Source organism: Manis javanica, chromosome 4, assembly GCF_040802235.1.
Source record: "Manis javanica isolate MJ-LG chromosome 4, MJ_LKY, whole genome shotgun sequence".
Taxonomy (NCBI): domain Eukaryota; kingdom Metazoa; phylum Chordata; class Mammalia; order Pholidota; family Manidae; genus Manis; species Manis javanica.
In genome coordinates, this window is record NC_133159.1 from 128,007,522 (window position 1) to 128,024,979 (window position 17,458).

General features: G+C 46.2%; 1 protein-coding gene across 4 annotated transcripts in view; it reads right to left on the minus strand.

Annotated features, from left to right (window-relative positions):
* Positions 1–17,458, minus strand: part of NTN1 (netrin 1) — a 181,321-nt gene that overhangs the window by 150,199 nt on the left and 13,664 nt on the right. For 2 of the 4 annotated variants that reach the window (XM_017652757.3, XM_073234833.1), the window contains exons 1-2: positions 16,078–16,354; positions 14,550–15,631 (exon numbers count right to left, since the gene is read on the minus strand). In XM_017652757.3, the coding sequence (XP_017508246.1) occupies positions 14,550–15,567 (1,018 nt within the window). In that variant the 5' untranslated portion in view covers positions 15,568–15,631; positions 16,078–16,354. The other 2 variants (XM_037026939.2, XM_037026938.2) reach the window with 2 other exon arrangements.

Sequence of the window (17,458 nt, forward strand, 5' to 3'; positions counted from 1 at the left end):
CATTCCAGAAGATGAACATTAAAAAACTTCAACAAAGATCCTGGCGCTGCTGCAGTTGTAGCTGCATTCATCCCACCGGTTCCTGGACTTGCCATTGGAATGAAGAAGGAGATATCTAAGCTGGCCTGTGCATACAGTACAACAACAAATTTGACTGGATCTATACTGTCGGAACTCAACGAAGAATTAGGAGAAGTGCAAGTTGCAGTGCTCCAAAATCGTGCAACTATAGACTATCTACTGTTAAAAGAACACATGGGATGTGAACAGTTCCCAGAAATGTGTTGTTTTAATTTGTCTGATTTTTCTCAAACTATTCACATTCAGTTAGACAATATCCATCATACCACTGATAAGTTTTTGCAAATGCCTAGGGTACCTAACTAGTGTTCTTGGTTTCACTGGATATGGCTGGTAATTGTAGGTCTGCTTTTGTTATGTAGCTGTATTCCTATTACGTTAATGTATGTGTGCAATTTAATTAGTAGTTTAAAACCTATACATGCTTATGTTACTCTACAAGAAGATATGTCAAAGAAATAATCAATCTTCCCATGTTTTCTTCCATCTGCTACTTCTATAGCTTTTCTTCTTCCTTCCTAATTACAACCCTTTAGTAGAATTAGTGCCTCATATCGAAAATTACCGAGTATCATAATTCTTCCAAGTGGTAAAGATACCTCAAGACAAATGCTGGGCATAGAAGCCACAGGGCATAAATCTGAAAAAAAGTAAAAAGCTAACCTTTTCAAACAATATTGCTTCTCTCTCACTTACCAACTTTACATTTCCCTGTATGGCCCTGGAAGATGACTGGTTAGCCAGAGACAGGTAAGATTCCTCAAGGGAGGAACAACCTAAGATAGGCACAGTTGCAGGGGGGCCATCAGGAGAGAAATTGGGGACCAACAGAGGGGAGGCTTAGAACCTCATCCCCCCCTGTTTTGAGAGAAATCTTCTACATCCGTGGATGTCTTGTTGCCCTTGTCTAGCTTGGATTAATGCTTAGTCTATAGTCACAGACCTGATCATCTACATTTGCCCTCTTACAGCACTAAATTATGTTTTCTACCTTTATCTTGCATCTACCTACCACTTCAGCATTTTATTAAAAAATAATAATAATAATAATAAGGGAGAAATGTGGGATTCACATATAAATCATGTATAAAAATCAAACGAAGAATCATATCTGACTTGATTGTTTATAGTTCATGATGCATGATCAAAACTGAAAGTTTCTGTGATGACTGCCCTTGCACTGTTCACCATGTAAGAACTTATTCACTATGTAAGACCTTGTTCACCATGTAAGAACTTGTTTGTTATGCTTCAGAAGATTGGAGACTGTTGAGACATAGGCTTGGGGTTGATTAATGACTGTGCATTGAGCACCCTATACAGAATTTTATTGTTGTTAACAACCATTTGATCAATAAATATGAGAGATGCCCTCTCAAAAAAAAAGACATATGCACCCCTATGTTTATTGCAGCACTATTTACAATAGCCAATATATGAAAGCAACCTAAGTGTCCATCAGTAGATGAATGGATAAAGAAGATTGGTACATATACACAATGGAATACTATTCAGCCATAACAAGGAAACAAATCCTACCATTTGCAACAACATGTATGGAGCTGGAGGGTATTATGCTCAGTGAAATAAGGCAGAGAAAGACAAATACCAAATGATCTCCTTCATTTGTGGAGTTTAACAACAAAGCAAAACTGAAGGAACAAAACAGCAGCAGACTCACAGACTCTAAGAAGGGACTAGCAACAAAGGGGAGGGGTGGGGGATGGTGGGTGGAGAGGGAAGGAAAAGGGGATTGAGGGGTATTATGATTAGTATACATGGTGTTGGGGGAATCATAGGGAAGACAGTGTAGCACAAAGAAGACAAATAGTGACTCTGTAGCATCTTGCTACACTGATAGACAGTGACTGCAATGGGGCATGGGAGGGACATGATGATATGGGTAAATGTAGTAACCACATTGTTTTTCTTGTGAAACCTTCATAAGAGTGTATATCAATGATATCTTAAAAAAAAAAACTGGAAACAACTTAAATGTCCATCAGTAGATAAAAGGATAAAGTGTGGATTTCCACAAAGTGGAATGCTACCAGCAATAAAAAGGAGTGAACTATTGATACACATATAACATCATGGATGAGTCTCAAGATAACCATGCAGACTGAAAGAAACCAGACAAAAAAGAATACACAACATATGATTCCATTTATATAAAACTCTAGAAAGGCACACTGATATAAAATGACAGAAAGTGCAATGGTGGAAAGGGGCAGGAGGTGTGGGAGGAATTACCAAGGAGTGTTAAGAAACATGTGGGGCTGATGGATATGTTCTTTACCTTGATTGTGGTAATGGTTTCATATATACATATGTCAAACCAACCAAATTACACTTCTTAAGGATGTGCGATCTATTGAATTTCAATTAGACCTAAATAAACTTTTAGGAAATTCACCTAGAAGAAACAAAAAGAAACACAGAATTTGTGATTTTATCCAGACTTACATCCTATCTTATTGGTATCCTAACAACTCTAATGGAGACATATAAATAATCAGAACATTAAGTACAAGAGTCATTTTGATAGTTACAATTTAAAAAGTGTGAAGTTATCAATTACCACAATTCATTTTAACAACACTGCCATCAAATCACACATGGCATTTATATTAAACTTGAAAAACTCATCTAAAGCCTAAGTGTGCATGCATGCCTGCATACATACGTAATAATAATGAGAATAACTGGAAAAGAATCAATGAAAAAGAATAAAAATGAGTAAAAACCAAACCCACCATATATTGAAATGCACTATCCAAACACACAGAAGTAGCAGGAAAACAGATCAGTGAGGCAAAATGGAAAATGCAGAGAACAGACGCAAGTTTATATTAAGCATTTAATAAATATGGCATCACAAATCAATGAGAAAGGATGATTTTTGCCCAATAACTGTCATTGATTAACTGGCTAAATATTTGATGATGAAAATGGAATCCTTACCTCACACCATATGTCACAATTAATTCCAGATGAATGAAAGGTTAAAATACATGACTGAGTTCTAGCAACAAGGTGGACTGAGCTAATGCTGAACTCCTACCACTGCAAACATCTAGAAATACTAGATAAAATACAATTTTTAAAAATATTTAATGCACAGCAGATCTCATAAGAAGTAAAAAGAAATCCTAAGATGTGAGAGGAAATATGGATCTGAAAGCCAAATTATTAAGAGAAACACAGAGACCATGGAGATTATGGGGTTAAGACTGAAGAGTAATGAGAGAGAGAGATAAGGGGATAGAAAGACAAATCATTAGACCTAGCAATAGGCCTTAGGGCTTTGGGCTTGGGTTTCAGCTCCCACACACAGACAGCAGATGAGGCCTTGGTCTTACAAGACCAGGAGTTAGACAAGAGACACTGCATTCTTCCCTTTATCAAATAGTTAATGAGCACCTACTACATGCCAGACCCCTGTGAACAAAACAAACAAGCTACTGCCCGTACAAAAATTTACATTCTAACAAGTGTTAGAATGGAGTAAGTGAGAGGATGGGAAGACAGCAGAGAACATGAGGGAGATGTTTTAGGATATTATTAAATAGGAAAGTCAGGGCAGGCTACACTGAGAAATGGCAACTGATCAAAGACTGGAGGGAGCTCAGGAAGACATCTACTGGGGAATCAGGGCAGAGGGAACTACTAGTAAGAACAGATGGGGGGTTTAGAGGACAAGGGTAGAGGCAGTGAAACCAGTTAGGAAACTAGCAGTAATCCAGGTGGCAAAAGCCTGGGCCATCCAAAGATATCTTAAGTTGAAAGGAAAACTAAACTCTTTGTCCATCAACCTAAGGTGAGATCAAAGTTTGTCTCTACCAAAAACTCTTACCTAAAGGGAGGAAAAGTCTTCAGTGGGAAAATGAAACCCTTCCTGGAAGAGACTGGAAGGGTATGCAATTCCCAAGATGATTCATTAATGGAAAAATCAGTCCCAAGCCAATGACACCTCTAGGATGTCTAGCAAAAATCACTCAATAGGGATATTCCAGAATTAAGACCAATGAGATTTCCACAAAATCCCCAATAAAGATAAGCACACAGTCAGATACTACAAAACACATGAGGAAGTCATTCACCATGAGCAAGGGTCAGCAGACAAAACAAGCAGGATGATTGGTACCCCCAAGAAGCTGAGATCATCTAGCAAACTAAAAAGGACTATAGGAAAGTTATATGTAAGACTATTTTCAAGGAAATAATGCTGAGAAAAAGAGGCCAGATACTGAAGATAACATACAGTATGATTTCATTTATATGAAGTTTGGCTAACTGACACATCAGAGGGCCCTAAAGGGACTGGTCCTAGGTATTCCTCTGCCCAAGCAGAAGAGCTGGTGAGTGAGAGGAAGGGAAATTCTTGAGGGGCAAACCCAGGTGAGGTCCTCCAATCAGTCTGAACAGCCTTTTGAGAAAACCCCAACAGAATGGAAGGGGTAAGAAATACACCATTCAATATGCAGAGCTTCTTCTCTTTGAGATAGGAATGGAGGGGGTTAGTAACATATATCAGAAAAGCCCTCTAGGAGGTACATCCATTGAAACACAGAATTTCAGAGCTGAAGATGGTCTTTGCAGCCAACCCCTCATTTTACAGAAGAGAAAACTGAGAAGGGAGTTGTCCAAAGTCACCTTTGCCCCCAGTAGTTACAGTTTTCCTTGAGAGGGTCTATATGGATTGAAAATGAGAGGCAGCCAGGTACAGCAGTGAAAAAGCAGGACTCCAGAGCCACCGCCTAGATTCTAGATCCTAATTCTAACTCCACCGCCTGCTAGTTGTGTGACTCTGGGCAAGGTACATATCCTCCACGTGCCTCTGTCACCCTTTAAACTGTATACAAATGTAAATCTGCACAACCAGTTTCCACAACATGTATGACCAATGAATAACCACTATCTACTATAGCTGATAGATACCTACCCTAGGATCCAGTGATTCCACTTCTAAATACATACCTAATAGAAATGCATTCATATGTGCATCAAAAGACAAGAACAAGTAAGGCCACAGCAGCCTCATCTGGGCATAGCTAAAAATCTGGAAACAACCCAAATGTCCACCGTAAGTGGAATGGATAAATCAATTGTGATACACATAGACCACAAACACTATATGGCAATGAGAACTCATAAAACTACCACCACCCAGAGAAAACACCGCAAATGTAAAGTGAGTGCAAGAAGCCAAAATATGGTTCCATTTATATAAAATTCAAAACCAACATATGGTGGGTAGGGTGCGCACGGGGCAGCTTCCGGGGTGCTGTTATACGCTCAATGTGCTGCTCGTTACACTGACGTGGTCATATCATGGAACGTCTTTGAGCTGCACACTTACAGTTCGTGTGTTTTTCTGTTATGAATGTTACACTTCAATAAATAAACTGACTTAATAATAGTAATAATAATAGAACCCATTTCATAAGGTTATTATGAGGATTAAATGAAGTAATATTTGTAAAGCATTTAGAACAGAGCACCATAGCAGCAGGGTCTATAGGAATGTGCGTTGATAAAAGCCAAGTCTAGGATGAGCCCTCTGCCTCTGGTCGGCTTCCTGTGCCCCACTTCTGAGCGCCCCCCACAGCACCGCGAGGGCCCCTCTCACTCCGCACCCTACTGCATACACCAACGTAGTCCTGAGCAAGGCCTCCAGGACCCTGAGGCATTTAAGGCACAGGAAGTTTAAATAACATGCCCAAGGTCACAGTGCAGGTGCAGCCAGGACTTAAACTCAGTCCATCTGAAGCTGGAAGTGGGTTCTCTCCACCATAATTCCTAATACATGCATCTTGGTATTTCATGCACTATTAAAATGCTGTGCTCTCTGATCTGATTTTAGAACTAAATAGTCTCAATGGGTCAGGAAAATCAGAACTTGCTTTTCACTTAAATGTGGAACATATTCTTCTGCAGACATTTTTTATGTAAAACAAACAGCTCTCACCCTGGTTCCAACAATAAACTGGGGTGAGAAATACAGAGAAATGCCCAGTCCCATTCTACCCTGGCATTTCTGGGTATCATGATGGCAAATGTGCCTTAAAATGTAGGGACTGACAGAAATCAAAGAGGAACTGATTTCTGTGGCCTGGAGTGAGAAGCAATTTCCTTCCTTATGGCTGCTGGGAAGGCCAAGCACTTTCTCACCATGAATTCTCCCCAGGTTTGAGCCATGAAATGAGACAGGGCTGGGTCTGGGAATAAAGAGTTGGCTGAGATCAACCTGCCCACCTCTGAGGTCTGGCTTCAGGGAGAGGAAACAAGTTGGCCGCAGGACTCAGAGCAGAGGAGCGGGTGTCCAACAGCCCTGCCCTGGGGCGCTCAGCTCAAAGGTACTTTCATGTTTCAGATGCCAAATTCTGTATCTGTAAACACAATGTGTTTCCTTTTTCATGCTGGTTTTGGAGCTGTTATTGTTTGGCACTTTCTGCGCCAGCCCAAATGTAAGCAGAGCACGGAGGAAAGTGGCCTGTGCAAAGTTCTTGTCTCCCAATGCCATGCAGACATGGTTTGGGTTGTGAGGCCAACTTCTCAGGTGAGAAGACCCCAGGGAGGTCCATGCACTGGGGCCTGGACCCAGGCTTGCGCATAATTTCCTTTGCATCTTGGGGCAGTTCTGGAATTCTCCCCATCCAGAGGAACCTGCATGGTGACGTCAGAGCTGACACTCCTGGGAAGATCACTCTTCTCAGGGAACAGTGGCCTCTCACACTCTTGGCATGGAGGAAAAACAAAAACACTACGACAGAGGGAATGCATGAGAGAAATGTAAAGTGGACTATAATCCAATCCTTCCATGGTACAGGAGCCAAATCCGAAATCTGCTTCCTCTCAAGACCCTCTAAGAACCTCCCCTGTGTCCTGGGCATTCAGCAAAATTCCTCACTCTGGGAGCCCCCCATGGTTACAGTTTAGCACAAATGTATGAGTATTCACCTTTTCACATGTACAATCCCCCAGTGAGAGTGGATTCCACCTGCAGAGTGGGCATCCACTACCCATGTCTTTTCAACCCCAGACCCAACAGAACAGAACCACCTGAATACTGATTGCTGCAGAATCATCCACTTATAGGTACAGCTTATCTGCAGGCTAGAGGGCCAGGGGCTCTTCCAGGACCAAAAATGTCATATAGTTTTTGACTCCCAGGCCAATTCTGACTAAGCAATAATGGCTGACTAAGGTATTATTTTAAAAAGGATTCTAATATCCTAAGACGATTTCTGGACTTAGGAGAAAGACTGATTGCTGTGATAGATTAGCAATGTCTGCCCTGATCTCAGTATGGGGCAGTGGTGGTCCATTTGCTATGTACCCACAGCTACTTAAAGCAGAACAGATAAAATCAGGAGCCCTGACAACAGTTATCAGGCAGGAAGTGGTCATCAGTCTGGGACATCCCATCATTTATGGAACACAGTGCAACATCTAGGTACTCAGGAAACTGAAAGAGGTCTTTCTCATTTCCTTGTTACTAACACTCAGTTATTCAAATCAACCCCCTTTAAAGGTCCCTGTGGTCCTACAGATTGTCTAACTTAGGTGTGGAGCCTCTGGAATATGTGAAAATTAGACATGACAACCAATAATCTCTCTTACCTATAGGCAAAAAAGGACCCAGGAAAAATCTAGAAAATCCAGCAATAGCACCTGTCAGGAGGGAGCATAGGTGGCTCCAACTAAAACTCACTCACCTGCACAGAGGGCTGATACCTCACGTATCTTACATGGACTAGTCCTGAATCCTCCAGAGACCTCAGTGCCTTCTTTCAGACTGAATTGAGAAGTATTAGTTATCAGTTGATGTAGTGAACTAGGATGTTTTTACTTTCTGCCTTTTAAGCTTCTCACCCAAAAAATTTACTCTGATCTCTGAAAAGTCACCCCTTTAAATAAAATAACCTGGAAATCTACAGTACCTACAGAGACATCTTTTCTTCTGGTTCTTCTTTACATGCATAAATGCACTGCAACATGAATTCATTTCACCTAACTACAGCTAATATAGTAATCCCAACAGTAGAAGGGATATCCAGAGACAGCCCCAATACAGGCAAAGGCAGAACACATGTCTCCATCCCTTGGCAGTACTCCTGAACCACTGGTACAGCTGTCTCCTCCATGATATCCTCCCTCGAGTGCCAGCAGATGCCTCTGATAGAAATGTCCAATACAAAGCTTGGGGCAGGAGCTTAAGTGTTGGGAGAGAAAGGCTCAGAGGAGAGGCATTCCACATTTCATCCACCACATGACCACAGTCTCTTCTCCCTTTCAGAGGGCAGAACTGGCACAAAATAATGTACTCAGGGCTGAACACACACCTAGCCAAAGCCTCCCAGGACCTGGGGATGAAAATGAGACGTTATCAATACAGGCAAAGAACTGACAACTGGAATAGGTCTCTGACTTCTGACATGAGGGGAAATTCACATCAACTACATAACATTTCAAAGGCAAATGAAAATCTAATTCTGAGTTTACAATAGGGATACATTTTTGGATTAAGAGTACATAAAGCAATCCTCAATTCACTATTTTGTGCTGCACAAGTCCAACCTCAGGATAGCAGACCGTGTACAGGCGAATAGCCCTGTGTCTGGAGGACTATCCCAGGCAGCTTACTTATGTCAGGAGCTTTTCAGAATGACCATCCCTCAGAGCTCCTTACAGTAGGACATGGCTTTTATGTAATCAGCCTTCGAAACAAGTGCTGATGATATCCTCTGCTCTCTGTGTGTGCAACAGCATGGCTAAATAAGTCATGATGTGCCCTGCAGACTTGTCCACACTTAATTCTGTTTGTGTAAAAACTGTCCTTTGGTGGCAGGGTCATGCATTTTTGAAAAGCTTCCGCTCCTTGTGGAATCCGATTACTTGAAACAAAGTACAAACAAAGAACTAAGTACAATGCCTGCACCTAGTAGGGATTTGTGGTCTATCTTCAGGATGTAACCTGACAACAACCTCAGTCTACAATCTAGACTCTGCAGATCCCCGGCCACCCAAAGGAATGCTACAGCTTCCAATGCTGTGGAGACTACAAAGGCTGATATACATCTTTCCAGACAACAGGCAAAATGCTGTGGGCCGCTCTGCAAGTAACAGGCTTAAAATCCTGCGCTTTTCAAAAGCCCTCCAAGACCTCCAGTCTACACCTAATGAAAGGCACCGCAGAAACCCAAGGTTGATTATCATTTCTGAAAGGAAGAAAAAATACTGGCTCACAAAATATCTGTACTTGTGCATCAACAGATAAGGCTGTTTTATAATCCAGTTCCCTAGAGAGCCATTTATTTTGGCGAGGCCAGTGTGCAAAGCAGACACTGTGGAAGCCATCAAGATAACACGAAGAACAACCCAGTGGACTTTTGAAGTGTAAACATAAAAGTCTATTAAGAATACAATGTTGGTTTAATCCCAAGACAAAAAATTTACTTAATGAAAAGCACAACTCATCTCAAGAAGGAAATATCGATACCAGCTGTGAGCAGAAAATGAGGGGATTCCTTCCAGGGAACATCTGAATTTCAACCCACTGCCTTTCCAATATTTACTCTGGACATAAAGTCTCAAATACTTTTCCGAGGATCTCATTTTTCTACAGGAGGAGGAGGTCAGAGAGAAGTCTGGGCAGGGCCAAAGGCTTCTTGGCAAAGCCTGGAAATGCACAGACCCACCCAGAAGGTTTACCCTGCCACAGCTCTGTCTCCTTCTCTGGGCAGAGTAGGGGGCAGCCTCCTTGCCTACCCGGTGCAAATGAGAACCCCAGCAGAGACCCTCACTCCAGCTGCCATGGGACAAATGGAAATAGAGGACAGCCCTGTGCAGCTGACACACACATGCTGCACCTTCCAGCACCATGCCAGCAACCAGGATATGCCATTAAACTCCTCTCTTTAGCAACACTTCTTAGCCACTTTCTAGATTTTTTTTCAATATGTTCCAGAGAAGCAATGGGACACTGTGAAATAAGGAGAAAGGGGAAGGCCTATTACAAAGGACTGTGATTATAAGGTCTGTTCCACCCTGTTTGGAAAAGATCATAGACCCTGAAATTAAGAAAGACTTGGCCATCAGCAACACTTGTGGATGTTGAGAACCCACAAGGCAATACTTAAACCTTCTTCACTTATATTCCTAACTCCCAACTCCCACTAGGCCTGCAGGTTAAAAAAAAGAACAACTTTCTTATACAGTATTTAAGTATGCCTGAATATAACAAATATAAATATAATACAACATGACACGGTTAGGGAACTGCCTCCAACTCAAGCGAGAAGCAACAGGTTATTCCCACTTTTCTCCCATATATGAGTATGTAACTGCCATTCACTTACCCATCCATCCATCCTATGGGGAAATAGCAGAGGGTGTAATAAAACAAGCATAAACATCAGGCTGGAGGCCAAGCTCTATCACTACTAAGCTATATGGCTTTGAGTAAACTATTTAGTGTCTCTAGGTTATGGTTTTCTCATCTGTAAAATAAGGACAATAATACAGCCTATTATTAGCATAGTCACAATGATTAAATAACTAAATTAATGTGAGGGTTTGGCAAAACATAAGCCCTCAAGGGTTAATCATCATAATGACTATAATTATAATAATTACTAAGACTATAAAAACATTCACTGAGCTACAGCTATGTGCCAGACTCCAGACTAAGCAGCAAATAATTTTAGCCTTCTGATTTTGCAAGAGTCTTTAGCGGGGCATTGGATTTTTAATGGTAACACCTCCAATATAACCTCCCTCTCCTGTGGGGGATGATGATAGGCCCAAGCACCAGAGCCATGTACAGCATGAGGACCCTCATCCCAAAGCCATGTTTAAACAATTACTAGCATTATGTTGCAGGTACCTATGGCCATAGGAGGCCAGCCCAGCACGGTGCTCATCTTGCAGAGAAGTCTTTTGTGTGGGTTTTGGGTTTCATCTGGGCAGTGCAAAACCATAGACTGAGTTCGCAAAACGAGTTTTCGTAAGCTCACCCTGTCACAAACCAGGCAGGGGTTCATGCTGACATCCCCACAGTAAGATTAAACAGCATGCTTCGTCAGGCACTAAACACTAACACAGCTCCGATGTCAGGGGGACACTGATTAAAACTGATGTCAATAACTTGCGAAACACAATATGGTCTTCAGATGCTCTTTTGAAAAAAAGGAATGGGGGTGGAGGGTGGGACCTAGCAATCCAGGTGGTTTAAAACTGTTCGTGCATTTTCCCTTGAATGTATACACACCCCCACCATGCATGGATGCTTCTTTACACGATGGATGTAAATGCACATGTGTATAAAAGCATGTGAACACTGCTGATACATATGGGCGGAAGAAAGTATTTAGTTATTCCCCCGAGGGCTGTCAAGGCTGTAACATTATACATAGTCTTGTCTTTCATATTTTTTGAGGGTTTTTTTTCCAGAAGAAATACAAAATTGCATTTAAAATAAAATTAGACTTTACAAAAGTTCACTTTTATTCCATAGAGAACTCAACCTTGAAATGACACCAAAAATGAAAGCTTCACTGAAGAAAACCTATGGGATATATGCATTTCTAATAATCTGAAAGTACTTCAGCCCTATGTAGAAAAATCATTTAGTCAAATAATAACATAAGTGTTTACTAAAGTTCTAATGGTTTTTTTCCTGGGGTGGGGGAAGGTAATCTAGGGAAAGATGTCACTTTAGTCAATTAAAAATTGTGTTTTATTAGTTTATAAAGGCAAAGACAGAATAGCACAGTAATAATGCTTCACTTTTTATCAAGACTGATTTTTTTAGAACAAAAACTATGCTACTTTACTTTGCCTTAGTTGTAAATAATCTGGGTAGCTTCACTTTGTATGTCAACAGTGTGAAATTCACAAGATGGGATTATGTTTGGGGGAAAATCTGAGCTGCTGATAGTACAAAAGTTAGTGTTTGAAGGATTTATTAATGCATTTTCCAAGCACAGTGCCCTGTAGTGTCTCAGAACACCTGTCAAATACTAATTCTTTCACATATCTCCACTACATAGCCTTTTCATAAAAAGCTCGACCTTTAATTGTAAATCACTTCTAAATTGTCTTTGCTGGCTTTCTATTCTGTGGAATGATGGAAAAATCACTAAGGCTTCAATTAAGACTTTATGGGAACTTCAATCTGACATTCCTGGGGCTGTATCTACAAGGTATCAGAACATCTATTCAAAAAGGAAACTATAAATAACTTTAACATAGTTGAATTGGCTTTGCTTTTATGGGATGACTGAGTAAGTGGCAAAATGTAAAGATACTTTAACTACTGAGGATTAAAATACCTTCAGTAAAAACCAGAAAATATTGTTAGCCAATTATTTGTCATGTAGATTATGTACTTATTAGGCCTAATTAGACTTCCTGAACAAAATCCGTCTTACTAATTACATTAGTTAATATGTTGATTGCTCAACTTGGCTTTAAAAAAACCCATTCAATCCAATTTGTGTTAGTGCTTTGGTCAAAAGACAAAATCCTGAACTATAGAGATTATTTCAAGTGCATGACCATTGTTACAACAAATCTGGGTTCCGTCTCCACAGCCAATGTGACAGGGAAAGATGGGGGTGGGTGGTGAATCTGAGCAATACCAACGCTAAGAGGTATCTTCAAGGCAGTAAAATGTTACACAACACCCAGTTTATTCTCCTCATCGCATTCACTTGCATTTGTCCAATGAAACCCCAATGGTGACAATGAGAAGGTATCTTTCATATGCACACACAAACTAAAACTGATAGCAAAACCCTGGGAGGCCCTTTAAGTGCCAATAAAGGGATTTTACGCACAAAAGAAAGAGAAGAAAAGAGGAAAGGGAGGGAAGAAAAGAGATGGGAAAAACTAACATTTCTGAAGGAATTGGGCAGATCAAAGGAATTTTGTTCTCAAAGAACACTAAATCGGGGTGTAACTACTATCTAGCTTCGGAATCCTGAAAAGTCTCTTCAAACTGGCAAACAGTTCTGCTCCTTAAAGGAGGGGGATGAACAATTAGGTCTGCAAAAGCAGACCACACTGAGTGTAAAAATGGAGGCCGCCCAGTGCAACAGGAGGCACAGCCCTCCGCAGACCAGGACGCCTGACTGGCCTGGGCCTCAATGGCCACCTGGCTCCCCGAGACATGTTTTCCATTCACTTGCTCAGAAGTTTGCATCCACAGTCATGAGGCACAAAGTATTCGACAACATGACACTATTAATCAGAACCAGACCTCAAAACGTGTGTTTGTGAGGACCAGCAAGCTTAGCAATGAGCCTCAGCGCTTGAAGCCATTGAAGAGATTCACACTGGCCATTTGGGGTCGGGGGGAGGTAAAGGGAAAATCTGTATGTTCACAAGGGATGCACACCGAATGATACATTCATGGACTAAATAAGTTTCGTTAAAATAAAATAGAGGATTTGGAAATGTGAGGTATTGTCTTATTACCTTCCCCCTACACACACACACTTTTTTTTTGGCTGGGGAGAAACTGATGCCTGAGAGTTTCTTCAGCAGCAAAGTTGTACAATTCAGAAATAGGTTTTTCTTTTTTTTTTTAAACACTCACTTCTGACCCATCAGTATTCACCTGGGCGGGTTTTGTCAGATTTCTCTTTCAGGAATTGAAACCCCATTAAAAAGTGAAAAGCTAGGCCCTTAGTTAATGCACAACTGTGTAATTTCACCAAAAACTGACGCTAACATCAACAAAAAAATCTGATACACTTTTTTGGACCAGGACTGAGTTAGCTTAAAATAATTACTGAACTCGCTTGTGTAATCTGTAGATACTAATTAATTTAAATTACACCACTCTTTTGCTAACACAAATACGCTGCTATTCAAAGGAAAACAAAATTGTTTTCCAAACCCTAAGACAAATGTAGCGATATTCGTTGGGTATCGAACTGGCCCCCAATTGCAAAGCCCTCTGCCATCTCCCAAGAGATTTGTGGTTGTGGAGCGGAAACTTCCCGGTAATCAGGCTGGGGTCCCCAACAACGCGCCCAGCTGCAGCACTAGGAAAGGGGGGAGGAGGGAGTGAGGCGGTGGATCCCAGGTCCCGCCAAACTGAGGGGAAGGAAATGAATGGTTGCATTTGGATCTGGCGTTGGAAGCACCAGTACGCAAATTTTCTGCAAAACCCTGTCCCCGAAGCATTTCTCGTGTTTCTTGGCTTCGCAGACCTCATACTGGGCGCAAATCTGAGCATCCAAGGCGAGCGCCACGCGAGCGAGTGGACCCACTCCCCGCCCTCCCCATCCAGGGCATCCCGGAACGCGCCTCCCACGGTTCCCAAGACCTCCACGCAGCGGGCGATCCGCAGGTGCGGAAACTGCCGGCGCTCCGAAGAAGCCGTGGCTGCGAGGCCTGAGAGCCGCCGCCCGAGTCCCCGCCCGCCGCCCGCGTCTCTGCGGCGCCCCACTCACCCACGCACTCGTTGGCTTCGCGGGCCGTGGCGCGCTGCCAGGGCCGGTCATAGTGGAACGGCTTGCAGCGGTCGCACTCCGGACCGGCCGTGTTGTGTCTGCAGTCACACACCAGGCTGTCGTCGCGGTCGCGCACGCAGCGGGCTGCGTGGCCGTTGCACTTGCAGCGGCCGCCCACCTGCAGGTCCGACACCGCGTAGAAGTACGAGTCGCGCGCCAGCTCCGAGTCGTCCTCGTTCTCATCGCCGAAAGTGTGCAGGCGGCTGAAGGCCACGCGGATGTCGGTGGCCGTTACCCAGTCCTGCAGCACTGGCGAGTTGTCGAAGTCGTGCGCAGAGGGCCGCCCGTCCAGCGTGCTGAAGGCGATGAGGCCGCCCGAGAGCGGACGCATGTCGGTGTGGGAGTCAGTGCACACGGCCTCCTGCTCATTCTGCTTGGTGATGGGCGCGCGGTGCGGCCGATTGTACATCTTGCGGCACTGCGTGGAGTAGAACTGGAAGGGCACCCACGTGCGCCCATAGTCCATGGACTTGTAGATGGCCATGGACTCGGGCCGTGGCGAGCAGAACTGCAGGCTCACGTAGGTCACCTCGAACTTCTTCCCGAGAGACAGTGTGAGCGTGACGTTGTGAGGGAACTGCAGGTAGTTTTCGGACTGCCAGCACGTCAGGTTGTGCGGGTTGTTGAGATCCGTGAGGAAGGCGGGCGGGTGCGCCTTCTTGGGGTCCGAAGCGTTGCAGAGGTGGCAAGAGCGCAGCCTCTCCTCGCCGCGCTCGCTCACCACGCAGTAGCGCGCCGGGGGCCGGCCGCAGGTGCTGGACACGCGCACGTCCTTGCCGAAGGCCGCGTTGACAAAGTCGGGGATGCAGCGGCGAGGGTGGCCGTTCTCGTCGGAGCAGGGGTCGGGCTGCGCCGCCTGGCCCGAGAACATGCTGAGCCCGGGCCCGCCGCGCACCGCGCTCACCAGGCACGCCACCGCTGCCAGCGCCACCAGCGCCTCCCACACTGCGCGCATCATGCTGCGTCCAGCTTGCCCCGGCCCCGCCGCGCCGAGGAGTCGGTCCGCCCGCCGAAGAAGGCGCCTGCGGAGAGAGGGGAGCTGCGCTCAACCAGCCCGCCCCGCGCCCTCCACCCCTCGGCGCGGCGGCGTGCGGGGGGCGCGGTCGAACGCCGGCTTCCCCGGTCCCGATCCCGCGGCCGGAGGCTCGCTCGCTCCCCACAGCCTCGCGGGCAGGGGAGTCCCGGGACCCGCACAGCCCGTGCCTCCTCTCCCCGGCGGGGCGAGGAGCCGGGGGGCCGCAGGCGAACGCTCGGCTTCCACGCCGCCGCCTCCACGCCGCCCAAGGGGCATGTCCCCGCCCGTCTGCCGTCCGTGGCCAGCCCGCCTCGCACCCCAAAGTCTCGGGCACAAGACAGCGCGGGGCCCCCCAAGCCCGCACAGCCCTCGCCACTTCCTCCCGCAGCCTGGGGTCCCTCTCCGCTGCCCCAGATCGCGTCCCCGCCGGAGAGTCCACGTTCGGGACTTTACCTCTGGGGAGGGCAAAAAAGAAAGAAAAGTTTGCCTGGCCCGGGTCGGGGAGCCCGCGCGCCGGACGACGGAGAGCCTCTCGCTCGCGGCTAGCAGGCGCGTCCTGCCTCAGCGCGGGCTTGCCTGCTCCATGCCCCGCGCGGCCGCCGCTGCCCCAGCCCCGGTCCCGGCCCCGGCCCGGCTGCCGCCGCCGCCTCGCTCGCCCGACTGACGACACGGCCGCCCGGCTCCCGCCGCGGTCGGAGTGCTGCCCAGCCCGCGCCCGGGGCGCACACACACTCACGCTCGCTGGCGCGCACTCACACACACGCACGCACGCCCCCGAAGGCGCCGCCGCCGCCGCAGCCACTCGCGCTCGGAGTGGGGGGCGGAGGGGCGCTCGGGGGCGGGGCCGCCGGGCGGGGCGCCGGCCAATAATGTCTGCGAGCAGCCGCCCGCTCGCGAGCAAAGTTTTAACCCCGGGAAAGAAGAAAGTTAAAGGGAACCAGCCGGGGACGCGGGCAGGACGACAGCGCGAGCGGGTGAGCACCGGGGAGCCCGAGAAAGAGAAGCAGAGACAAAGAGAAAGCGAGAAGAGCGCCCGGGGAAACCCCGGAGAGGGGGCTGGGCCCGGCGCGCACCCCGGGAGGGAGGAGGGGCCCGCGGGGACTGTCAGCCTAGCCCCGGCCCCGCGCCGCCGGGAGAGCCCCGCAGGTTTCCGCCGGCCCCACGCCGTAGTGGGGGGGGCGCAGGCGGGGGGAGGGGGCGGTTTTCTCCCTCCTGCTCCCAGCCAAACACATCTGTGTTTGTTTTCTTTGCTGCGAGGAGGTGGGGCCTCCCTCTAACCTAGCCTGATGGCCCCAGTGGCACCGCGTACAGGGCCGTGCCCCTGTAGGCAGACAGCCCCGGATCGTGTGCAGGAGGAGCCTGGGGAGAAGGGGTGCTATCTCACTATCACACACACACACACACACACACACACACACACACGCCTCCAGGTGTCACTTGGGCCTATCAGTCGCGGCTCCTTTCCTGCGGTGGGAGCTGTGGTGGGCTGGAGGCTGAAGCGGAGCATAGCCAGACTGCACCTGAGCAGCCGCCGACGCCCCTCCCAGATGATTCTGCTGGACCTCCGCAGACCCCCTGAGGCGGGCTTATAGGTACTTCCAGGCTCAGGTTTTCAAGGGTGTAGGCCCTGTCATATCTCGTGGAAGCCCCACAACAGGTTTGAGTAGGTCTTCGCTCCATTTTGCAGATGAGGAAACCGTTGAAGAAATTTGCCCAAAAGCCCTAAGCCAGTAAACATCAAATACAGTAGAAACCTGGACTCTTTCCTTTCCTCACATTTGTCAAATGGATAATCCCACCTAATCATAGTCTCATGGGGCATCCTCAGGGGCCA